At 37.1% G+C, this 26,474-nt stretch overlaps 1 protein-coding gene across 2 annotated transcripts in view; it reads right to left on the bottom strand.

Moving 5' to 3' along the window:
• PIK3R3 (phosphoinositide-3-kinase regulatory subunit 3) overlaps nucleotides 1-25,749 on the bottom strand; it is an 85,042-nt gene extending 59,293 nt beyond the window's left edge. The window contains exons 1-2 of one of the 2 annotated variants that reach the window (XM_015236123.3): nucleotides 25,657-25,749; nucleotides 23,827-23,936 (exon numbers count right to left, since the gene is read on the bottom strand). In XM_015236123.3, the coding sequence (XP_015091609.1) occupies nucleotides 23,827-23,932 (106 nt within the window). In that variant the 5' untranslated portion in view covers nucleotides 23,933-23,936; nucleotides 25,657-25,749. Of the gene's footprint in view, nucleotides 1-23,826; nucleotides 23,937-24,159; nucleotides 24,374-25,656 lie in introns of those variants that run through there. The other variant, XM_006200431.4, reaches the window with a different exon arrangement.
• Between the last annotated feature and the right edge of the window lie 725 nt (nucleotides 25,750-26,474).

Raw genomic sequence — 26,474 nt, 5'->3', positions numbered from 1 at the left:
TAAAATGTCTGATTACATCTAAAAGTTCCTCCTATTGTTGTATTTGGCCTTCCAAGAGACAGTATTCTAGGCATATTTCATTAAGTTTCCTGTGTACCATGAGTCATATTCTCAATCAGTAAGCTAAATGCAATTATGAAGACCATAAAGTATTTCTAGATGTTCATAAAAATAACCAGAACCAAAAAAATAACATTAATAATTTTAAGTGGACAACAAAACTGAAGAAAACTAGGATTAGACATTGAAGGGAGTAGCAAAACAAAGGAGGGAACTCTTTCCAACATATTATATGAGGCTAATATTACCCTGATACCAATATTAGAAAAAGACAACCCAAGAGAAGAAAACTATAGACCAATATTCTTTAGGAATATGGATACAAAAATCTTCAACTAAATACTAGCAAACCAACTCCAGCAACCCATACAAAAGATTATACACCGTGACCAAGTGAGATTTATTCAAGGAATGCAAGGTTGGGTCAACATGCAAAAATCGGTCAATGTAATACACCACATTAACAGAATTAACAGAACAAAGGTTTGTTCATCACAACAGATGCTGAAAAAGTATCTGACGAAATCACTTTTTCAAGATAAAAACACTCAACAAACTAGTAATAGAAGGGATTTTCCTCAACTTGATAAAGGGCATCTATGAAAAACCCACAGCTAACATGATACTTAATGGTGAAAGACTGATGCTTTCCCCTAGGAACAGAAACAATACAAGGATGTTTTCTCTTGTTACTTCTGCTCAACACTACTGGAGGTTCTAGCCAGAGCATCTAAAGAAGTAAAATAAATAAAAGGCATCCAGACTGGAAAGGAAGAAGTAAAACTGTATCTCTATTTGCATATAGAAGATTATAAGAATATACACACCAAAAATACATTAGAGCTAAAAAACAAGCCCAGCAAAATAGCAGGAGACAAGATCAATATACAAAAGTCAACTGAATTTCTATGCCCTAGCAATTAACAATAAAAAATGAAATTAAGAAAATAATTCTATTTACAATAGCCCCCATAGAGAATTAAATACTGAATAGACATTTCAGCAAAGAAGATTTACAAATGTCCAATAAGCACATGAAAAATGCTCAACATCATTAGTCCTTAAGGAAATGCAAATGAAAACCACAATGAGACACTACCTTCATATAGGATGGCTATACTAAAAATGACAGGTAACAAAAAATGTTGGTGAGGATGTAGAAAAAGTGAAACCTTCATACACTGCTGGCAAGGATGTAAAATCCTGCAGCAACCACTGTGAAAAACAGTTTGGTAGTTCCTCAAAAAGTTAAACATAAAATTACCATATGACCCAGCAATTCCACTCCTGGGTATACACTCTAGAGAATTGAAAATTGAAATTTTTGCACATGAATGTTTATAGCACCATTCTTCATAATAGCTGAAAAAATGTCTATCAATCGATGAATATATAAATAAATGTGGTATTTCCATAAAGTGGAATATTATTCAGCCATAAAAAGAAATGAAGCAGTGACATATGCTACAAATGGATGAACCTTGAAAACATTTTGCTATACGAAAGAAGCCAAACACAAAAGGCCATTCATATGAAATGTCCAGAACAGGCAAATTCAGAGACAGAAAGTAAACAGTGGTTGCCACAGGTTGAAGCAGAATGGAGTAAGGAGAATGCTAATGGCTATAAGGTTTGTTTTTTTTTTTAAGGATAATAAAAATGTTCTGGGATTAGATGGTCATACAACTTTGTGAATATACCAAAAGCCAATGAATTATATATTTTAAAAGGATGACTATTATAGCATGTGAATTATACCTCAATAAAAAAAGAGAAAAAGGCAAACAAGGATACTTTTTAAATTCCACCCAATTTAAAACAGACTTTTATCAGAACTTTTGTAACCTCATAGCAAAGAAAATATAAAAATACATACACATAGAGACCAATCACAGAGAGAATAATGTGTTTCAATTCAAGGCTTAACTTCAACCCGTACCACAATTTTATATATGACAGAAAAACTACCTGGTTCTGATATGTTTAGTTGTATGTCTGGCTTCTCCATTTTTGGCTCCTTGACAAACTTTTCCTCTTCTGCCACTGCTTTTCATCCCTCCCAAATTCCCTTACTACTTTCCCCAGGGGCTCCATCTCCTAAATATTTTGTCTCTTTATGACTTTCATAAGGAGGAATCATTCCATAGCATTTCACTCCGCATTGTCTTTAAGATTCATTTATATTGATATGTGTAGCTATGGTTATTTTCACTGTTCTCTACCATTATATGAATATTCTACAATTTTTTCATTCTATTATTGATAGGCTTTTGAGCAGTTTCTAGTTTTTTGCTTTAACAAATAATGTTGTCATGAACTTCCTTGTACTGACGCAGGTACAATCTCTTGCCTGCCTTCTCAAGTTTCCCTAGGGCACATACTCTACCAGATACTGCTAAACTATCCTCTAAAGTGGAGTCCCAACGGATACTCCACTCTCCACAGTATATGAGAGCAGTATGTGAGAGTTCCCATTATTCCATATCCTCACCAAAATGGTGAGTATATTATTTAATTGAGGTTTTAATTTGCATTTCCATGACAACTAAGAATGTTGAAGGCTTTTTCATGTCAATAGTTCATTTGTGTTTCTTCTGACTTACCAGTCCACTATCTTTCTATTACTATTATTGTTACTGGTTTGTAAAATATTCTTTCTATATCTGGATGTTAATTCTTTTTAGTTACATGTTCGGCAAACATTTTCTCCTAGATAACAGGGTATTTTTCATTTTCTGTTTTCTTTTGATAACTGTATTTTTTTATTTTGATCAAGACATATTTATCTATATTTTCCTTTACAATTCAAATTTCAAAACTTTTTCTAAAACTTTTGCTTTTCACGTTTATATCTTTAATTGCTAGGAGCTTACTTGTACATATGGTGCAAATAGAATTTCCATTTTATTATGTACCATCTAGATATCCAATTGTCCCACTATCGTCTATTTAGTCAGTTTATATTTCCTCACTCATCTGCAAAGCTCTCACTGTCATATATTAAGTTTCTTTATGTGAAGGGGTTCAGTTTTTGGCCTCTTTATTCTGCTCCATTGTGGTCTATCCTGTGCCAATATCACACTGTTAATGACTATGGCTTCATAAATCATGCTATCTGAAAGAGTAAATTCTCCTAATTTTTATTGGCAGTTTGCTCTCCTATATAAATTTTGGACAAAGCTTGTAGGTTATATAAAATATCCTATCAATATATTAAATAGAATTGTACTGAACTTATAAATTAATTTGGAAAGAACTAACATATGATACTGAGTCTTCCTGTCCATCAATACAGTATCCCAATTTATTTAGATCTTCTCTAATGTCTTTTAATAAAATTTTATAATCTCCATAAAAGCTCATGTGCATCTTGTGTTGATTTTATTCCTAAGTACTTTTTAAGTTGTTGTTGTTATTGCTGCTGCTATTATAAATTACATCTTTTTAAAATTACATTTGTTGTGAAAACAACCCGTGTCCATCAACAGATCAATGGATATATAAAAAGTAATATATACAAACAATGAAATATTATTCAGCCATAAAACACAATGAAGTTCTGAAAAATGGATACATTTTAAAGCATTATGCTAAGTGAAATAAGCCAGACACAAAGGGACAAAAATTTATTATTCCACTTACATGAAATATCCAGAAAGAAAAATCTGTAATTATTTTTCTAGACTCCGGAAGTTTATCTAAAGTTATGATTATCCATGAATATTTGATAGAACTCACTGACAAAACTACATGAGCCTGATTAGGCGTGGCTACTATTAAAAAAAACATAAAATAACAAGTGTTGGTGAAGATCTAGAGAAGTTGGAACCCTGGCGCACTGTTGGTAGGACTGGAAAATGGTCCAACAACTATGGAAAACAGTATGGAGGTGCCTCAAAAAAATAAAACTAAAAATACCATTTGATCCAACAATCCCAATTTGAGTATATATCCAAAAGAACTGAAAACAAGGTCTCACAGAGACATTTGGATATCCAGGTTCACAGCAGCACTATTCACAATGCCACGAGTAGAAGCAACCCAAATGTCCATGGACAGATAAATGGACAAACAAAATGTGGCATATACATGCCATGGAATATTAGCCTCAAAAAAGAAGGAAAACCTGTCACAGGTTACAACATAGATGAACCTTAGGATATTATATTAAGTGAAATAAGCAGTCACAAAAAGACAAACACTGTATGACTTCTACTTATATGAGATACCTAAAGCAGTCAAATTCATAGAAACAGAAAGAATGGTGGTCACCAGGTGCTGAGAGGAGGTAAAGGGGGTTCTTGTTTAATGGGTACTGTATTTCAGACTGGCAAGATGAAAAAGTTCCAGAGATACGTTCTACAACAATGTATGTTTAACTGTACTGAACTATACACTTAAAAATGGTTAAGCTGGTAAATTTTGTTCTTCTTTTTATCATGATTTAAAAAAACTATATGGGCCTGGAATTGTTTTGGTAGGTAGATTTTTTAATCGCTAATTCAATTTCTTATATGGTTAAAAGACTATAAAGATTTTTAATTTCTTCTCAAGTCAGTTTTGGTTAAGTTTTTCTTAGTTTTTAAAATGTGCTTTCATATTTAAGCTACCGTTCCATAGCTCATGAAACTGTCTGTTTTATCTTTACTTCTTTGTAGTTACCAGATGAGCCCTATTAAAAACTATCAGGTACTCACTTGAAGCCAAAATCTATCACATATTGACTTGATCTACAAATGAGACAGATTACAATGACGACTACTTCTTACAGAAATTTACAGACAGTAGTTATAGGCATCTCCAAATATAAGAACTGATAAATAATAAATCCACACATCGCAACCCCTACTTTAACTATGAGTAACATGAGGTCATTCCTATTAAATTCTTTCTGATATGTTCCTGAAGATTTCTTAATGTAAAACATTCTATATTCAAATGTTTCTTCCACTAACCACAGAAGGAAAATGTCTAGACTGGAAAAAAAGATAAGTGGAAATTTAAACTACTACCCTTAAAAAGTCCCTACTTTTGCCCACTTCAGTTCAACATTAAAAAACTAATTTTCAGTGGCCTTTCCATTGTTGTTTTAAATGAAGTGTTTTCTTCTACTAACCACAGCAAAAATAATACTCAAATGTAAATGGTTATGTAAGGGAAAAAATAACTTATGACAGATACACAGATAGACTGATTTATTTTTATATTTGAAATCTATTCTAGAAGGCCTATGGAAGTGTTCACTAATCAAGTAGCAAAGTTGGTTGTAAGCCATTATTTCTTCCATTCCTTCCAAAGCAATCTCAGATGTGATGCACTTGAGATCTAGAAATTGTGTTGAGTCCCTTTATGACATCTACAGATAGCTTTGGTCTTTTCATTAAAAATAAGAAATAATAATTTTTTCTTATCTGAGTAAAAGGCTCCAGAAACATGATATACCAGACTATCATAGAGAGCCTTTTTTTATATGGAAAATGTAAATCAAAGAGACCCTCACCCCACCTAAAAAAAAAACTATCCTACTATCCTTCACAGTTCAAGTTCAAATATCATCAACTCCAAAATAACCTTCTTCCACCCTAGCCTACAACACACCCCCTTCTCTTGAACTTCTAAAGCACTTGTTGGTATCACATTTTGATAGTTATCTATTGCTATGTTATTCTCCTTGAGTCTGTTTTCTTAACTGAAAAATGAAAATTAGAGCAAAAATATGAAGAAAATATTAAATAAGACTGCTTAAATAAAACAATGCCTATCATAATAACTATTCAATGTGTACTATAATAGTTATCTCTCTGCCATTCACCAAAGTTATGACTGAACAGTCACCTTTGCGAAATCTCATTTTCTTTACCTGTAAAGCAGAGATAGATAATAATCCCACTGACTGTCTATGTGTGAATAACAAAACCAATATTCTTTTGGTTTGAGAGTATTTTTTCATCATTATGCCTAAGACAATCCCTAGATTGTTAGCTGATCATTACTAAATCTTTGTACAACATACAGCACTTTTATTACCTTAACACTATAAAATAAGCATTTTATAAACATAAGTTTTAATAGCTGCAAAATAGTTTTTATACAAATGTGTCAGTATTTACTCAACTATTCCTTCAGTGTTGGGCATCAACCACTCTCTTATCAATTATCTCTACCCAGCTCCCTGTTGATCTTTTGTAGCCCACACCAGCCCAGTAAATCTCTCAACCATGGGGAATCTATCCAGCCACCTGCTTCCTCTGTTTCCACACCACAACTGCTGCGTTCCGCTGAAGAAAATCACAACGAGCTGGGAATTTGTGCCAGTACAAATTTGTAAGTCTCCATCTTAACTGACATTAACTACCCTATTAGTAACTCATTTATATGCCTCTGATCAGTGACCTTTTTCATCACACACAGCGATCAATCGCTACTCCAACTCAAAACTACCCTCTACCAGAAAAAAGAAATCTGATGTCACCTAATTTTCCCATTTACATTCTTCTTCAACCCGTCTTCTTCCGTCTCAGTGTTATTTAGACAATGGTATCTTTCCTCCTTCCCTGGGTAATAATAATCCCTCTCACCTCCAAACACACCACTTTCCTGTTCCATCAAACCACACACTCCCATATATTCAACCTTATCTCTACTTTATCTTCTCCACCAAAATATAATACACATTCAACTCTCCTATCCTTAAAAAAAATTGCTTCTCAGATCTACATCTCTCGCTATGTCTCACTCTTCCATCATAGCAAGTTTTTTAAGAATGGTCTATGCTTGTAATCTCTATAGTCTCACCTCTCATCCACTGTTCAATCTACCATAATTTGATTTCTACCTCATTCACTAGCTATATGTCTTGTTAAGATATTCTCAATAACAAGGTCCAGCAGAAACTTTTCCATCTTTATTTCATACAATCACTTTAGGTTTTACACTGTTAGCCATTTTTCCCTTCTTGAAAATCTCCCCTTCGGCTTCCCAGAGACCAACTTCCTTCTTTTCCTACCTTTCCTGCTGCTTTTGAGTCTTGAATTTAACCTCAGTGTTGTAGCATACTATGTTACAAGAGTTCACTACCCATAGGATAAAGTCCAAATTCTTCAGTAAGGCATATAAGGCCCTTTAGGATCTGGTTCCTGCTGACTCTTCTAACAAAATTCACTGTCCTATTACTCTTCCACAGGCACCTTTCACCCTAGCCACACAAAAATACCTGCAGCTCATTCAAACACACAACACTCTCTCCTGCCTTTGTACACGTGGCTTCCTGTACCTCAAAGAATGTCATTCCTCTCTTTCTCTTTCCCTTCCTCACTTCCACCCTCTCCCTTCCTTTCCCTTCTCTCCCTCTTTCTCTCCCTCCCCCATCTCTCTCTGTCTCTCTCTCTCTCTCTCCCCCATCACATTCCCTTATCCAGCTACATTTTTTTAAGACTCAAGTCATGCATAGTTTTTTCCGTGAAACCTCCTCTCCCATTTTTAGGCCCAGGTAAGCACTACCTCCTCTTTGATTCCATAGAGTTTTGCTCAACCTTCTAATACAAAGCTTATTCATTACAGTGTAGCTGTGGACCTGTCTGTACCAAAACTGTGAGCTCCTTGAGGACACACATTTTCTTATTTATCTTTGTGTCTCCAGTTCTGAGTGTCTCACAGATAGAAGGCACTCAATAAATATTTGTTGAGTTAACGCATGAGATGATCAGCATTTAGGCTTACCATAGAGAAGAAGTGAAGAGCCAAGAATAATTATGCTGAAATAGCAGCAGCAGAATTTTATTGAAGGCAGGGAAAAAAAAAAAAGCCTTAAGACAGAAAACTTTTTTGAAATATCCCATAGAAGAAGGTAAAATGAGCCATAAAAAAGAATGATGATCAGCCACAACTGCTATAAATATTGACCCGTTGTTTCTCTCCCCAAATTTTACCCATCATGACCTTAAAGCCAAGCACACACTAGAGTCAGGTAGCTTCTAGAAAGTGACAGTTGCAGCTGCCTCTAACAAAAACTCTAGCACAAGCCTCTCACTTTAAATGCCTCTAACATCTCCCTGTCATTGTATCACAAAAGCACTGACCTTCAAGAAAAGTGAGTACCTGCTATATATATGCCAGATACTAATTATTCCATTATATGTATATGTATACTTTTGTATATGTGTGTGTATATATATATATTTCATAATTTTTATAAAAAATCTTTGTGAATTAAGTATTACTACTCCCGTTTTATAGATTAGGACTGTTCAATGTCACATGGTTGTTAACCAGACCAAACTCAAACCAGTCTTCTAACAAAGTACAATCCTCTTTGCTCTCAAGGCATCAACTATCATATGAAGATATGACGTAAAACTTTCCAGCGATCTTTCAGGTACTCCTCACATTACAGGTAAGGCTAACTCTAAGCTAGCCCTTTATTGCAGATGTAGAGTATTCAAAATTAAGACAAGACATTCACCAAGCTCCTTCACTGATAGTAGTAAGGGCCTTCTCTCTTTTATCTGTACTTCAAATTCTTCATTAATCAAACCCTAAGAAACAGGGTTAGTGAAATTTTTATTCTCAAATTTGGAGTCTGCAGTAGATAGAATTATGGCCCTCCAAGGATGTTGACATCCCAATCCCTGGAACCAGTGAATATATTACATTACATGGCAAAAGGGACATGTAGATGTAATTAAGTTAAGAACATTGACATGGGAAGATTATCTTGGATTATCCAAGTGAGCTAAAGAAATCACAAAGGTCCCTATAAGAGGAAGGGAAGAACATCAGAGTCAAGAGAAGGTGATATGACAACAGAGACAGAGGTCAGGGAGAGAGAGAGTTTTGAAGATGAAATGCTACTAGCTTTGAAATGAAGTAAGGTTCCAGGAGCCAAGGAAGGCAGGCAGCTTATAGAAGGTGGAAAAGGCTAGAAAATGGATTCTTTTCTAGTGCTTCCAAAAGGAATACAACCTGTCAACACCTTGATTTAAGAACTTTTGACCTCCAGAACTGTGAGATAATAATGTTTAAGCCACTAAATTTATGATAATTGGTTACGGTAGCAACAGGAAACTAACAGAGTATCTACTAATCAATGCCTGAGAGTAAGAGGCAGCTCCAAGATTATCTTTCTGAATATTAATTTTTTAAAACTTAACTGTAGTATCTACTCATAAATCTTTTCTCTTTTAAAATGTACTTTTAACATTGTTTTTGATATATAATAACAAATCTAGGACAAAAATTATCCACAATTTCATCAAATTATTGTTTTAGTTTGATCATATTCTAGTTCTTTTCCTTCACCATATTCTATTTTTACATATTTGTAGTAATAGCAAGGAGTGGATTTTATAATCTACATTTTTACCAGTAACACTTACCCCATGAGGTTTTTTTCATTTTGCTTCAGTTTTTCTGAGATTGTCTTTCCCTTCTCCTTTCCAACCTCAGGTAGGCACCTTTGCTGCTTCTGCAACATTTCAAAAATACTCCTGCCTCAAGGTATCTGTATGTCACTGCTGTTCCCTCTACCTGTATAACCTTCATTCAGCTATCCCCACAGCTCACTCCTTCACTTCCTTTAGATCTCTGCTCAAAATGTCACCTTAAGAGAGAATATTTGCAATACATGTAAAAGACAAGGACTAACATCCACAATCTGTAATCCTACAAATCAATAAGAAAAAGAAAAAGAAACAAGCCAATAGAAAAATAGGCAAAAGACATGAGAAAGGCTTTTTATAAGAGGATAACCAAATGGCCAACATATGAAAAGGTGATCAATATCATCAGGAATAATGAAATGTAAATAAATTTAAACAACGAGTACCACTACAAACTTATGAGATTTGCAAAAATATACATGTCTGACAATACCTTGGGTTGTTGTACATGTATAGTAACATACACTGTTACAGAAAGAAATAGTATGGCATTCTCTGGAAGGGCTGAGATACACATATTCTATAAACCAGAAATCTGAATCCTAGATATACTCAGAAATGCACTGATGTAAAACAGGGCATGTGTGCAGAAATGTTCATAGTGGCATTGTCCATAACAGCCAAAATAGAAACTACCCAAATATCTATCAACAGTAGAAATAAACTGTGATACAGAATGAAATATATAATAACAAAAAAAAGAAGAAATTACAGCTAGGTGAAAACAGTATAGATGACTCTTGATGCTGATCAAAAAATACAAGAGAATACATATGGTATAATTCCATATATCTCAAATTCAAAAAAGAGGGCAAAACTAAAATATACCATTTAAGAATACAACTATAAAGAAAAATGATGACATAATTACAATAAAAGTCAAGTCACTGGTTACCTTGACAGGAAGAAGAGGGATATAACTGGAAAGGGGTATGCTTTTGGTTTCTGGGAAGCTAGCTGTCTTCAATATCTTTTTCTAGGTGGTGGTAACAAGGTTATTCACTTTATATGAAGACAGTAAACTGTACATTTATGTTTTATATACTGATTAGCATGTATTTTATTTTATAATAAGAAGGTTAAATCACCAGCTCAGTGAGGCTGCCTCTGACTACCTGAAGTCAAACAGCAATTCCTTCTCTGCCTGCCATCCCCCTGAGCCAGTAGTTTTTTTCCTCTATAGCCCTTATCTTCACCTAACATAACTATATATTTACTTCTTAATTTGTTAATTGTTGTATCTCCTCCTGATAAAGGACTGTTTTGTTCAGTGCTATATTCCCAGCCATCAGAAAAGTATCTAGAATAAAATACACCTTTATACTTTTCTCAATATGATCCAAACCTGACCGTCCTTCCTCCTTAAGTTGCATCTCTTAGTTTACAGTACCACCACCTTCTAAGTCAGAAAACTAAAAGTCACTCTAGATTCTTTCATTTTTCTCAGGATAGTCTCTAAGTCCCACCAACTCTGTTTTTTAAGTAACTCTCTTATTCATTTTCACTTATTTTTAAATGATTAGAAAAATACAATCTCCTGTTATAAATATTAAGTGAGTATAGATACAAGAACTGTGAGTTAGTAGTTAAGATTGGCTAATACAATGTCTCTGTTGCTAAAACAAAATTAAATTTGTAGTAAAAATCTCCATGAGTCCACATGAATTCTCTGCTCAGGGTCTCACCTCCAACCCTATGTTTCTTTTTTTTCCCCTTACCTCAGGCTTTCATAACGTCTTTCATCTGTACTGAAATAGCCTCCTAGCGAGTTTACCTTCTTCAATCTGGCTTTCCTCCAATCTATTTTTCACTTTGCAGCCAATATACTCTTTTCCCTACTTGGAACCAATCAGTCAGTGACTCCCCAACTGCTCATAGGATAAAATCCAACCTCTAAGTGTAGAATTCAGGGTCTTTCATGAATTGGCCCTCACCTCCCTATCCAGACTCATCCACCACCACTTCCCACCTCACAAACTATTTTTCAACAAAACTGAATTACTTAAAGTTCCCAAAATACACCAAGGTGCTTTACCAACTCTGCACGCTTACCCAGGCTGTTACCTCTCCACGACTCCACCAGTAAACCAATCATTCCCTCTTCTGTTTATACAGTTTTCTATTACTATACTTAAAACATTTATTCAACCAATATTTACTGAGTACCCCTATGTGCCAGAGACAGTGCTAGGTACTAAAACCCAGCAGTGAATTATGGACTCAGTCCTTATCCTGATGGAATTTATAATCTAATGAGGACTACAGATACTAAACAACTAATAAGTGTAGTTAAGGATTATAAAGGGGGATGATACAATAAATAATGGATGATTATTAGATGACAGCCACGAGAAAGGGAGAGAGTGATAAAGTACTACATTTGTTTACATGTGGGTATTCCTTAATTATAGTCTGAGCTCCTAATGACAGGGATTATGCCATCTTTATATCACCAGCCAGGGCAATAAACAGTAATGTATAGTAATGTGCATTGACTGTATTACAAAGATCACTGCCCTATTGACACTCTGCCCAAGTGAATGCAGTGATCTTATTGGCCAGGCCTGGGTCATGTGCCTACCCTTAAAGCCAATGGGTTAGATCAACTCTACCTAAGCCCACGCTAACTGCAAAAAGGGGAGAAATGGTTCCAAGAGAAAAATCAGGAAGCTGTTACCCAAATAAGAGAGAAGGGAAGCTGGACGAGCGAAAAAACAGCAAGCAGTACTCTCTTCAGTGGACACTGTAATTATCTCCTGAAAACGTATCTTGTTCCTTCCCCACACTGGTGAGGAGTTTATGTCGGACTGACCTCTCCCCAGCTCCAGGAGTAGGCCCTGATTTGACACAGCAGTGGTTCCCAAAGTGTGGTTTGCTGACCAGCCAAATCAGTAACATCTGGAAACTTGTTACAAATACAAATTCTTAGAACCCAACCCAAAACCTAATGCCTAGCAACCTATGTTTTTACAAGTTATCCAGGTGATTCTGATGCACTCTCAAGTTTATGAGCCACTGGTCTAGACAGAGAAAACTACAATTAATAGTTCAAGGAATCCAGATTTTAAGACAGTGATCCTTTGGAACACAGGAATAGTCTAATTAGAGTCAAACTCAGAATTTTTGTATTATGTCTGTGAGAAGCATCCTTCTTCTCCCCTAGAACTGAGGAAACATGTAGTCCCAGGAGCCAAAGGCACTTGTACTACCAGGGAAGCCAGGGCAAAAAAAAAGCTGATATAGTGGACAGCCAAGAAAAAATGCAGAAAAATAGAGCCAAAGCCTCATAGTCTTGATCAAATTATGCTTTGTTTAAACCAATTTGAGTTGGGCTTTTTGTTATCAAAACAGAAGGTATCCTGATATCCGCTACATCAAGTCACACCTCTGTCCCTACATATCCATCTCCATAGGGAGAATGGACTAGGAAATAGTGTCAACTGCCTAGATTCTCTACGTTAGGGTTGCCAGATTTATCAAATAAAAAATACAAGACATCCAGTTAAAACTGAATTTCAGATAAACAATGAATAATTTTTAGTATAAATATGTCCAAAATATTTCATGGAACATATTATCTGGCGTTTCATGTGGCAACTCTACTCTAAATGCCCAAGATTGACCCCTAGGAATCAAAAGAGAGGCCCAGGTCAATCTAAGTCAGACAGATGTGACAGCTGCTCTTATAGCTCATGACTATCAGCCCAAGTCCTAAACTAATGTCCCACACCAGATCTGAACCACCTGACTGTCCTAAGCAGACTTCTTTCTAAAAGCTAAACATGATACACCCTCTATGGCAGGTAAGTGTGACAAAATCAAATACATTGCTGTATGAGTATTCACAGCTTTGTTTCTTTACTCCCTTGGTTCCTGGCCCTTATTATATATATCAGTGTAGTGACAGGGTAGAGTTTAAAGGGAAACAGGTACTCCTGGAAGAGAAATTAATCAGTTTGAGAAAGAGAGGAAAGAAATAAAAACACTGACACTGTTCAAATTGTTATGAGAGTTTGGCAAGTTTTGAAAGAGAGATGGAAGTTTCGGATTAACCATGCAAAGATACTGATCAAAAATGGAGAAATCAGATTTTCAGTAGTAATGCAATATGGTATGAGTATAATTCCCTTTGGCATTTTTGAGAAGCTGGAATAAAGATTTAAATTACTTTCCAATTTAATTTAAAAGTCAGACTGGTGCTTCCTTTGAATGGAAGAGAGGAGATATGTCACAAAGCATCTCAGCTAAATAATAATAAAAATGACAACAACAGATATCTGCTCTAAGTGTCTTACACGTACTAGTTCACGAAATTCTCACAATAACCCTAAAATGGGGTTAATATTCTTCTCCCTGCTATACAGACAGGAAACCATCCAGGGTCACAAGCTAGAAGTAGATAGGGTCCAAGCAGCCTGGGTCTAGAGCTCCTAAAAGGTGAGCAACACTTCCCTATCTCAGAGCGATGTCTCAAGCACTTAAGCACTCCACTAATAAGCAAAAACACATATATATTTTAATTATTCTAAAATACCAACAACTTTAGCACATAAAGTGAAACACATATCACATGGCTTCCTTCTCTTTAATTCATTCTCCCCTTCATGGCCCACCATAGAAACTAAGAATCTTACGATACTTTTCAAAGTTACTTCTGGAAGTAAACTGTAGTACAGTCTAGACTTATACAATAATATTCACCAAAGGAACTTGTGAATACGCCTTGATCAGATAACTAAGGCCACATATTATGCTGCTTTTCACTCAGATGTCAGAGATTAGAAATCATAACTTCAAAAAAGAAAAATTCATCAAAAAATAGTTTTGACATCATTTTAAAAGTTAACTCTTTCAATTACTAAAGCATATTTAAAGCTAAGAAATTAGAAAATAAAATTATTGAGTCAGTGTAGAAATGACAGGCTACATAACCGGTAATAATATTCAGAATCAACCACTTTTCACCACCTCCACAGCTTCCACTTTTGTCCAAGTCACCACCATCCCTCAGCTTGTATACTGCAGTAGCCTCCTAACCAGTTTCTCCACTTCCACCAGCAGCCAGAAACATCCTTTTAAGCCAGGAATCATAATACATCACTGCTCAATACACTTAGATGGCTTCTCATCCCAGCCAAGTTTTCTTTCTTTAAATTGAAGTAGAGTTGATATACAGTAGTATACAAGTTACAGGTGTACCTCATAGTGATTCACAATTTTTAAAGGTTATACTCCATTTAAGTTATTACAAAATATTGGCTACATTCCTCAGTCAACTTTCAAAAGCCAGAGTTCTTACAATGTCCTACATGGTTTCCCCACCATCCACACCATTACTTGTCTTCATTTCTTGCTACTTTCCCCTCACTCTACTCCAGCCACATTGGCCTCCTAGATGATCCCTCAATACAAGACACAGATGTTCCTGCCTCAGAGTAAGTCATCTAGTACTCCCTCTACCAAGCACACTCCCCTGCCCTCACACCTCCCACATGTCTAAAAGGCTTTAGGTCAGGCCCTCCCTGTCCTCCTATTTAAAATAGTAGTTCCCCCACCCAGCACTCTATTTTTGTTCTCTGCTTTTTCTCCACGTGGTTTACCACTATCACTATGTATTTCAGTTTTGTGTTTGCTTATTCTTTGCTCTCTCTCCTCCCATAAAAATGTATACTCCATGAACACAGGGAGTTTTGCTGTCTGCTCAGTGCTATACCCAGAACAGTGCCTGGCAATGATATATATCTTTGCTGAAAAATATGAATTAATATACATGAATAAAAACATTTATGGGTGTTTAACATGGTCTGGGCACCATGTTAAGTTCTTTACAGTTGTTAATTTACTAAATTCTCACAACAGTCCTACTGAAGTAGGGACCATCATTATCCCCATTTTTTAGGTGAGGAAATCAAAACATAGAAAAGATAAATAAACTGCCCAAGGATATATGCTAGGAAGTGGCAGAGGCACAATCTGAACTCAGGCAATCTGATTCCAGAGCCCCCTCTATTAACAACACCACTATATTGCCTGTAAATTTCTAAACACTTAATACATTTTAATTAAAAGACATGATCTATAAGTTGCTTTAAATGTTCTAATTTTTAAGGCTAGTCATTCAAATCAAAATCATTCTACAAGTCTGAGGCTTAATTTACTAAACTTACTTAATTTACTAAATTTTGAAATGTGAAATTTATAGTTTTGCAAAATGTTCTCTCACACTCATTTACCACCTATATGTATGCTTCAAATAAGGAAACTGTCAACGAGAGGTTAGCTTCCTCACCTAATAAGCAACCAATAAGAAAGACAGGAAAGGGCCTTCTTAGATTTAACTCTCAACACTATATGACCCTGTGAATTCTAATTTAGAAAATGCAAATGGGTTTCATAATATATCACTGTACTAATTAGATTTTAGTTTTAAAAATGAAAAAAAAATTAACTCGCTAATTCTTTTTATTCCCAAACACAAAGGCAAAAATTTTGAAAAGAGCTATGGTTCTCCAAATTACTTTCCATAGTGGTCACTGTTGCTTGTCTACCTAGAATTCATCCCCTCCTTTTTCCTTCCTAATAGAATCCTTCCCCAATATAATGCCTCAGGGGAGGGCAACACCATTCGAGATTCAGGCATGAACACGGTCAGTTCAATAGCAAACACTAGTGATTGGTTCAGGAATGGGCATATGACACAATTCCGGCCAAAAAGATGTGAAAGAAGTCTGCTAGAGGTTTTTGGAGAAAGTTTCCTCTTTCTGAAAACCGCGGCACAGGAAGAGACACCTTCTTTTTTTAAGAAGTTGTGTACAGATGTGATGCCTGGAAGCTAATCCCAGAGAGAGCAGAATTGAGCAATGGAAAGAATACGGGTTTTTACTGACTTTGTTGAACTGCTATAATCAACGAACCCTGAAGCCTATTATATGAGAAGATAAAATTTCTTATTTCTTAAGCCATTTTGAATTAAGTTCTGCTGCTTACAGCTGAAGACATACTAACTACATACTTCTTAATGAAACATATCCCACAACTAACCTCAAAAAAAAAAGTTTGTGGTAAATTCTACAAATACATATTAGAAGTTCAACCTGAATTATACCATACTGAATGACTGCTGAAGAGTTAGAAAGTTAAAAAGGATACATACAGCAATATTTTTCTAGCACAATCATTTCAAAAAGGACTTCTCCAAAACAATCCATATACAAATTTTAAGTTTTGATTCATGATTGCATTTATTTTTTCATAAGTTAAAAAAAAGAAACTATAACAATAAGTATTTAAGATTAATAGGCACATGCTCTGAACTTGTTGCCCTATACTCTTACACAGGAGTAGAGAAGTAGTCTGGTCCACAAACAGAACATCAGACAGGAAATCCAAGGCTGGATAATGGTGGATGGTATGACATCATGATGTTGACTTTGGCTTTGTGTTGGCTCATATTCATAGGGCACAGGGCAGTTTTTGTATTGACATGAGACGTGCAAAATGGTATAATCTGGCTGGACCAAGCCTACCACCTCTTTTATTTAAAAAAAATTTTTTTTAATTTTAAACCCTCTCATTTTATATGAACTTACAAATATGCACAAGGAACAAAAAATATACCATATATGGGCAAATAGTTTAGAAATTGATCTTATAAGGCTCAAATGGCCTGACCTTACCTTGTTATCCCAAGTCAAGCCCTATGCAATCTAAATTTAATTCATAAAGTAACACATTAGGTAACTTAAATCTGCATTTAACCCAATTCTGTGTAAAACTAGCCTAACAAACTTTCAAAAACTTACTACTTACTTTTAATTCTTCAAAATTTCAAAAATGACTTTTACCCAAAACCACAGAATTTTGCTAATAACATTTATTGCAGTTTTCATTATTTCTTTTGTTAGAATATTATCTTTCTAAGTTTAAAGGTCACATATTAATAATAAATAATATCAACATTTTGAAGCAAGTCACAAAGTGAAGCTGTTTGGGTCCACAGGCCTAAGATTTAACAAAATATTTGGACACTGGGTGTTTAGAGGGAAAAAAAACCACAAAAGAAATATGATAGCTTGACCCCAAGAAGCTTCTCTTGTTGAGGAGATAAATCCTATTTATGAAATAAGTAATGCCATAATATAATATGATTTTGTGTCAAAATAACACACCATACTCCTAGATAATTAGGAGGCTCAGTGCTAGAAATTGTAGAGGGAAAAATGAAGGAAGGGGGACTTGCAAAGCATCCTGATTTGAAGATAGGGGTGAGATGGGCCTAATATAACATAGGAAGTAGCATTAACAAAAAGTTGGAGATAGAAATAAGCATAGTATATTGAGGAACTGGACAAGAAGAGAAATGAGAATAGAAGATTAGTAATTAGGCTGGAAATGTATGCTGGTACCATATTACCATATTACTAAAGATCATGTATGTCAAGTGTAAGAATATGGCCTCTGCTTAAAAGAAATGGAAAGCTGATTATTTCTAAATAGAGTGGTAAGACAATGAAAATAACATTTTAGTAGGATTAACCTAGCTGAAGAATTCAGGGTAAATTTATGAGGGAGGGGAAGAAGAAATTAGAAACACAGCAACCAGTTAGGAGGGACTGGTTAAGAACCTGGGCATCAGAGTCAGGCAGCCAGACCTGCTTTGCTGCTTGCTAGCTGTGAGGCACTGAATAAGCTACTAAACACATTTAAGTCTCAGTTTCCTGTCTGTAAAGTGGGGTAATAACAGTGCCTATTTTATAAGGCTGCTGTGTGGCTAAAAGAAACAGTACATATGAAAGCATCTAACATAGTGCTTGGTCTATAATAACTACTCAAACAAATATTAGCAACTATTACCTTCATTATAAATCACTTCAAATGTGAGGTGATGAGGAACATGGGCAATAGAAACTAAAAAGAAAAGATGACTCAGAGTGGTATTTCCATAAACTCATGAGGTGTTATAACTAGAAAAGACCCTAGAGAACTCTTCCAAAAACAGAATGGCCCCAGTTTAAATGTCAGGGATGAAGAAAAGAACGGGGCAAGATAGCTCAAAAGGTTTTGACTGCAGGAATATCCAAAGAAGTAGAGTTGATATAATTATATATTATCAATATGCTTTCAGATGTAAGCTACAGTGAACTGCATACATGCCATGTGCCAAACACTGTGCTAGACACTGATATAGTAATTCTAATCCCCAGAACAACTGTGAAACATACATATTAGTTCCAGTTTTACAAAAGAGAAAATAAATGCTCACTGAGGTTTAAGTACTAACAGTATAACCTTGGGCAGGGTAAGAAGCAAAGCTAGCTTTGGAACCCATACCATCTGTTTCCAAAGCCTGTGCTCTTTGTACCACATTTAGGCTGCATCCCCCTTTAATATCAATAAAAATTGTATCATATCACATAGACATATTTGTAATTATTTTCTATCTACCTTGTTAAGTATGGCAATCATAAACATGTCCAATCTTTTCTACATTCTAAGAAAAATATAAAGGTATTCAGCATAAAAACAATAATGAAAATAAATTTTAAAAGCAGTATTAAGTGAAGACTCACCATACTTCTAATGAAATATAGTTGGATATACTATAAACTATAATATACTAAATGAAAGCAATGACTAATCTTCTTCAATAAGATACAGAAAAAAGTTGGCTTGGCTTTTACATCACTTGATTATATTAACATTTGTCCCATAAGACAATATCATTAAAAAGTGACACCTAGCTCATAAAAGAAATACCTTACTATTCACAGGAGAAGCATTTATATAAGATGAACCCATCAGATGTTAAGTTATAAAGAAAAATTCAACCACAGAAGCAAAATGCCCAACCTGCTAACAGTGAGGACCACACAGTGGCAGGTGACCTATTTCTTCAGTGTGTTTCTCAACAGACATTTTCCTCAACCACAGGGTAGTATGCTACTTCTCCACTAGAATGTTAATCTAAGTTTTACCAGGATGAAAATATCAAGTATGCCAAAGCAAGTAAGTTTCCCAAAACAACATTTTCATCTGGCTTCAAAAAAGTCAGAAGATGCTCTACTAAGTTGGCCATCAAACTATGTAGCAGGTAACTACTTAACTAGTAGCTCTCAAAGTGTAGTCCAGGAGACCCCTGAGGGTCCCCAAGACCTTTTCGGAGGGTCCAGGAGGTCAAAAATATTTTCAGAATGTTACTAAGTCATTATTTGCCTTCTATACTACCACTCTCTCACAACTGTGTGGTGGAGTTTTCCAGAGGTTATGTATGACCTGTGATTCAACAGACTGAATGCAAGAGCAGACATGGCAATTTATGTCTTCTATTAAGCCAGATATTAGTTACTTGCAAAAACTTAAAATGATGTCATTATTCTCACTTTTTTTTAGAAAATATAGCTATTTTCTTCTTTGAAAAAGTTATGTTAACATGTAATGTTTTATTTCTAAGTGAGTTAAATATTTTTTAATTTCTCAGTTTTATTCTAATATAGTTAATATCAATAAATATAGCCCACTCAAACAGAAATTCATTGGGATACTCAATAGTTTTTATAAGTATAAAAGGGGTACTGAGACCAAAAAAAAAAAATGAGAGCCACTTTTCTAGACCTTCCTATACGTATGTTTTGCCAATTACATTTTCAATTTTTCTAATTACCATTGAAGAGATGTTACTGTCCTACAGATAATTTCAGAAATTTGCCTTGATAAGAACAAAAAAAGTCTACAACCTTAAAAAGAATTGAGTCCATTAGATTAAAAAAGAAATCATTTCTTATATCTTTCCAAAAGAAAAACAATAACAATGTCAAAACTAAAATGCAAGCTAAGAGACCACTATCTGTAAGCTTTGGGCATGAGTTTATGATCAGTTGTACATTAATAATCCTCCAACAGCTCCTATACCAAGGCAGGGCTCTTTGAGAGGCTTATCCAGCAACTGTTCTGTTATGGAATAATCCTGATTTCCAAATCACAACAGGACTAATCAAGATGCTTATAAACAATTCTCTGTACCATAATCTTGACATTTCCAAAATAAAAAGTTTTGTGTTTCACCTAAACAGTTTCAAAATCTCTGGGAAATACATAAAGTTAAGACATCAAAGTCCCATCTGAATCTAATCCTTACATTGTCAGTAAGTCACAATAGATGTAGCAATCCATGCAGTTTTTAGAAACCTTCAGGATGCATGGTAATGGTAGTTTTTGAAAATACACGCTGGAGGAAAACCTCTTTGAAAAATAGTTTTTGAACCTGCTGGAAACAATAATAGACAACAACTTTGCATTTACAGTTCAATCTAAAATTAAGATGAAGTCATATTTTTAAAACTGTCACATTAATATTACAGTTAAGGACCCTAAGACAACAACTGTCTAATACAAAAGTTATTCAGTCCTAGGCTATCGCAATAGTCAAGGAGTGAGGTGACCAAGGATCGTGAGTAGAAAAGCACTTAAAGGCTAGAAAGAAACAATGCTCCTTAGGTATTTATTAATTCAACAAATATTTATTAAATTGTCTACTACTTGTAAGACCCTAAGCAAGCTAAGAAGCTCATAATCTGGTGGGAAGATAATTACAAAGGTGGAAGTATACGTATATAAATGCAGAGGCTACTCCAGACATAATGGAAGAAGTTCTATCTAAGAAGTGCTAGAAGAGGAAGAGAAAAGGAAGGAAGGATGTCTTCTAACAGAAAGGATCAGGGAACATACATCCTGGCAAAGAAGGCATCTAACCAGGGCCATTAACATATATATAAAATTTCAATCCAAAGTGAAAGGCATCGCAGGAAGAGGAAAAAGCACACAGTCAAGGAACAGCAAGTACAAAACAGCTTCCAAGGAACTTGTAATGGACTCCAGGAGGAAGAAAGACTGGAAAATAAGGTTGGAAAAATAGAGGGACTTACATGACAGGGTAAGCTTTTTTCAGTAGGCAAAGGGAAGCCATTGGAAAGTTTTTAAAGTCATGATAAGGTAAATCATCAGATGATACTTTAATAATACTGTGGGTTGGACAGAAGAGAAACAGGGGAGAACAGTTAGTGCACTATCAAACCAATCCAGGCAGGAAATAATAAGAGCTTGAAGGGATAGGAACTAGGAAAAACAGATACAAGATATCCTGCAACCGCTTCACTAATAAATTACTTAGTTTAAAATGTTTCAAAACTTATCACACAAGGTTGTTGTTTCACATTATTTACATTAAAAACTATTCACTTCATAGACAATTTCACAGCATACTCAAGTGTGCTTCCTTTTTAAAAAGCTGTTAGGAATAGCTAACTGTATTCTAAATTAAGCCACAAAATGGATAATAAAGAACAGCACAGGCATACTTTCAATATTCTGAATAGAATCTCAGTATGCAAAATTTCATTCAAGGATGAACATTTTAAGCTCAAAAGTTTATTTCCATGGAACACACAAAGTTTTGATCAGAATTTTCTGTACAACCTTTTAAGACCCACATCACTACATAATTATAATAGTCGACTTTTCTTAAAATCATTTTTGGACAACTCAACTCAACTCAACTCAACCAGTATTTCTACTAGGCCCATATTTTTCAAACATTAGTGCCTTCATTTTCTCCCCTCCTCCCCACTCACCTCACCGCCCAACAAATTCCCTTTGTATGTCTGCAAGGCAAGATACTATATGATACAGTATGATTCTAAGGCAGTTTGCATATAAATAATTCTATTCATGTAATAACAGAAATCTAGAATTATTAACCTTACTTTTTACAGGAGAGGAACCAATGATGTACTAAATTTCCATTTACATGAATGACAAATGCATCTAATAGAAATGATGCTTTACCATTAGGGGGAAACAAAGGGGGAAATACACACAATAGATGGGTGGCAAATCTTAACAAACTTTGCGAAATACAGAAAAGCTGCATCTGGATTGCACGATTATAAAAGCAAATAAAGCAAGCTCCAAAATTAAGGGAAAAGAAAAAATTCCAAGTGATCATTAAAAGTGAAAAAGGTTGATTCAATATTAGTATTAGTTTTTAATGCAGCATCATTTAACACTCTATGATTAATTGGAAAAAAAAAACAAAGGATAATTCACCGCTCACAAGGACACAGGAAATAATTTCTGCATATATTCTATGAGACAGTTATAGTTCATTACACTTCCATGGGCTCAAATCCTTTCAAACGTTTCCAAAAATACATAGTCTTATGATAACTGAGATTCCCCAATGACACACAATTTATTCTGTACGCTTAGCTATAACACATTTTTAAAAGACATAACGAATTCATCCTCAACAAAAATAAGAAGTCACAAAGGCCCTCTACTTATTCAAAATCATTACATAAATCACTGTCTATAATTGCAAAAAGGGTTTGAAAATCTGACAGCTAATAATCATAAAATGGTGTAGACTTAAAGAAAAAAAATTACCCAACTTTTCCATTTTCCCTTCCTTTTCCTTTCCTATCAGATATACAAAATGTCTGTAAGGGTCTCAGACAAAGCTCTAAAGTAGAAATACAGTGTATGTATACTTTACATTATGTGTATGAAAACCTATCACATATATGTATACATTACATATATTCACACACAAAAAAGAAAGGTTCCTCCTTTTTTACTATAAGAATTGAAGCTACATTAAACCCTATCCCATAAATTGAGTTAAATCACTATAAATTAAAGAGTAATAAAATAGTGCACATAGATCTCTCTTAACGACTTTATTCGGAGAAAAATCAAAGACTAAGGCCATGACTGAATAAAAACACCCAATCCCTGAAAATCACTAACCGGCATTTGGTTTCCGTGAGAGAAAAAGGGAGTCTTAAAACGAATAATCACACAGGCAACCCAGTTTCAGAAGTTAACGAAGGTAAAACACAGCGAACCAAACCAGACAAACGTATAAAACGACAAGCTTTAAAGAATTCCCCCCAAAAGAAAGACTTCAAGACTGGGATAAAAAGCATCCTTTGCAGGTAGAAAAATCTTTAATTGAAAAAGAAAAGGGGGGGGGTGCATGGCACAACAAAAACCTGAACGACAAGCAAAGGCGAAGAAGTAAAAAAAAAAACGGATCTCTCCTCCCACCCCCACCGCAGCTCCCACCCCCACCCTCACAGGACAATAGGATCGGGGTCCTAACTGCAAACTTTAAACGTGTAAACCAGAAGCAGTTTTACTGCAGCTCTAACTGCAAATCTGCCTCTCATCTCGAACCTAGCGCATCCAAGAATACTTCTGCCCTGAAAACATCACCAAGGTGTTATTAAACACAAATCAGACCCATCACAAGATTCTTTTTTTCCCCAAGTACCTGGAGGATCCATTTCAATATAAAATATCAGTTCTGTCGAATAGGGCATCATCACCTCCCGCCAGTCTGCGTCATCGCGGTCCATACTCCACACCGTATTGTACATCGCGCTGTCAGGGGCAGGTCGTCAGGAAATATATAGAAAGCATATATATTTTTTATCTGCTATTTAAAAATCTAAAAATATATATCTGTAAAAGTCCCACTCAGAAATGTACTCCGGGGTTTCCAACGGCCGGTACAAGTCCAGCCAACTAGCAGGACGAGGACGGAGTCGTCCACCCCGTTCCTCCTACGGCACCCAGCAAAATGCCCCCGGGACGTTCAATCTACCGGCTTTTCCCCTCGGAGAGGTACAGAGAGGCTTGCGGCGCGGAGAGCAGAGGTGTTATAAAAGCGGCTTCCCCAAAATCCCTTCGACACAGCCGCTCTCCAGAGAAAAACTCCCACCGCCTCCAAATCTTTCCGCGGAAGCCACTTTTGTGTCCTTCGACGGGGGGAGAATGGAGAGGGAGAAAAAAAGAATGCGCTGGGAGAAAGGTGGGGAAGTGACAAAGGAAAGCATAAAAAAGGGGTTGGGTATTGCGTTCAAGTTTCGGGGTCCCACTGGTCAGCAGAGAGCGATCCCCTCAGGGGCTGGGACTCGGGCTCCGTTCCGGTCGGGCTCGGAACCGAAGCTGCTGCAGCCTCGGGATGGAGGGCCCGTCTGAGAGTCCAGTTAGCTCTGCTTGGCCGGGCGCTCCTGACAGGCTGTATGCAAGCCCGCCAGTGCCGGCTCCCCTCACGCTCTGCCCTGACTCCAGCCACTAGAGTTTCATTTTAACGGCGCGGAGGGGGACACCCTTCCCCGCCCCCACGTTCCCCTGCTGAGGCGCCACCCAACCGCGCCGGGCAGGGGGGACAGTCATCATCTCCACTGCCCCTTCCGCTCTATCCCGCCTCGAAGTGTTGGGACTTCTGTCAGGTGCCTGAGAGTTTGTGCAAAAAGCCGTCCTACACCTCGGCTATCAACTCTCCTCACCGCTCTCTAGTCCTCAGTTTCCTAACCCTCCATCCTTTCTCCCCCCAGCCTCAATCAGAATGGTAAAGCCCGGGCGCTGGCCGCTCGCCAGGAGTCAGTGCCGGGAGCACGCGAGTGGGGCGGGGAGGGAGAAGCGAGGTGGGAGGAGGGGAAAAAAAAAAAAAAGAGGATGAGGTGGCTGGTGATTGGCTGAGCCCGGTTGCCGGAGCCTGGAGCCTGCGTCTTTTGTCTGCCTTGCTCCGGCGGATGAGCGGGAGACGGCTGCGCGCCCCAAGCGAGCCAATCAGGAGCCAGCCGGCGCCGGCCGGTGAGGCAGCGATTGGTCGGAGCCCAGTTACTAAGCGGGACAAAGGCAGAAGGGGGAAAGAAAAGAGGGAAAAAAAAAAAAAAAAAGAAAGAAAGAAAGCGCAAACGGCGGTTACTGACAGGCTGGGCGAGCGCTCGGGGGCTCAAGCTGCCCGGAGACAGGCGGGGCTCCCACTGAAGCTCGGTCCGCCCGGTCGTGTAGGAGATGGGGAGGACGGGCTGGCGCGAGACACCTCTGCCCGGAGACTGGCCGCGGGGGAGGGGAGGGAGGAAGAGGGGCGCGTGCTGTCACTTGGCGGGACGCGCGCTCTATTCTGGTCCATAGGAGGTTTCCGGGCAGAGTCCTTCCCCACAGACCTCTTCCCAGTGCTGGGACAACCCTCCCCACCCTCCTCCCCCATGATAAGTTGTCAAATAAAGCAAAGGTCCCCAGACTTGCTGGACCGTTACTGCTCAGTGAGAGAATGTGCCCATGCCCCTGTGCAACCTTACCCGACCGCTACCTGAGCCCAGTTGCGGCTTCTCCCCTTGAGCAGTGAGGCACTTCTTAAGGAGGCATTTCGCAGTTCCTCTGCGCTTCCCACCCCAGGACTTCTGAAACCAGAGGAACTCCCCACACCTGAAATACACAGTGGCGCGCCACAGCAGGCCCCTCAGCTCCAGTGCTCAAGCCAGAAAAAAATGCCTTGCAACTACAGTGTGCGTGTGATTTCTGAGATGAATCACAGGTGTTGGTTTCCCTCGCCAAAAGAGCTCTACTCCGTTTCCCTGACAGACCCCCTTACACGTTAACACCCAGTCCCTCCCCCGCCCCAGCTTAAAACTACGATAGACTCCCATATGAAAATGCTGGATATTTCCACGCATTTCAGAAACTGATAATTAACTTGCTGGGGGACACTGAATAGCCCAAAGCAGATTTCTGTCTCATGAAGTTTGTGCCTGGAATTGCCATTCTGCATGCCCTACAATACAGTCTGGGGAAGCCAAAAACTGCTCCATTTCCTCTTTACACAGGAGTAACAAAGCCCATTGTGTTTTGCTTGACAACCTTGATTAAGCCCTAGCAAAACCTCCTACCCTGAGTGGCTCTGCTGTATTGACCTGCCAGTGGAAGAGTTGCCACGTTTCACCCTCCACCTCCCAAAGTGGTTCTGCCTTCCTTAAAGGTGCTCTAACTGAGCTGAGAGTTCCTGAGGGCAGACAGTCAAAATGTGTACGAACTAGATATAAAGTCATGGATTAAAAAGAGCCAGGAAGAGTGAATGGACTGCGTTGAGCTGAGAAAATACATCAGTATTCCTATATGCTTGCTTTCTCA

This window comes from Vicugna pacos, chromosome 13 (genome assembly GCF_048564905.1).
Source record: "Vicugna pacos chromosome 13, VicPac4, whole genome shotgun sequence".
Taxonomy (NCBI): domain Eukaryota; kingdom Metazoa; phylum Chordata; class Mammalia; order Artiodactyla; family Camelidae; genus Vicugna; species Vicugna pacos.
This window is presented reverse-complemented; position numbering and strand designations above follow the sequence as displayed.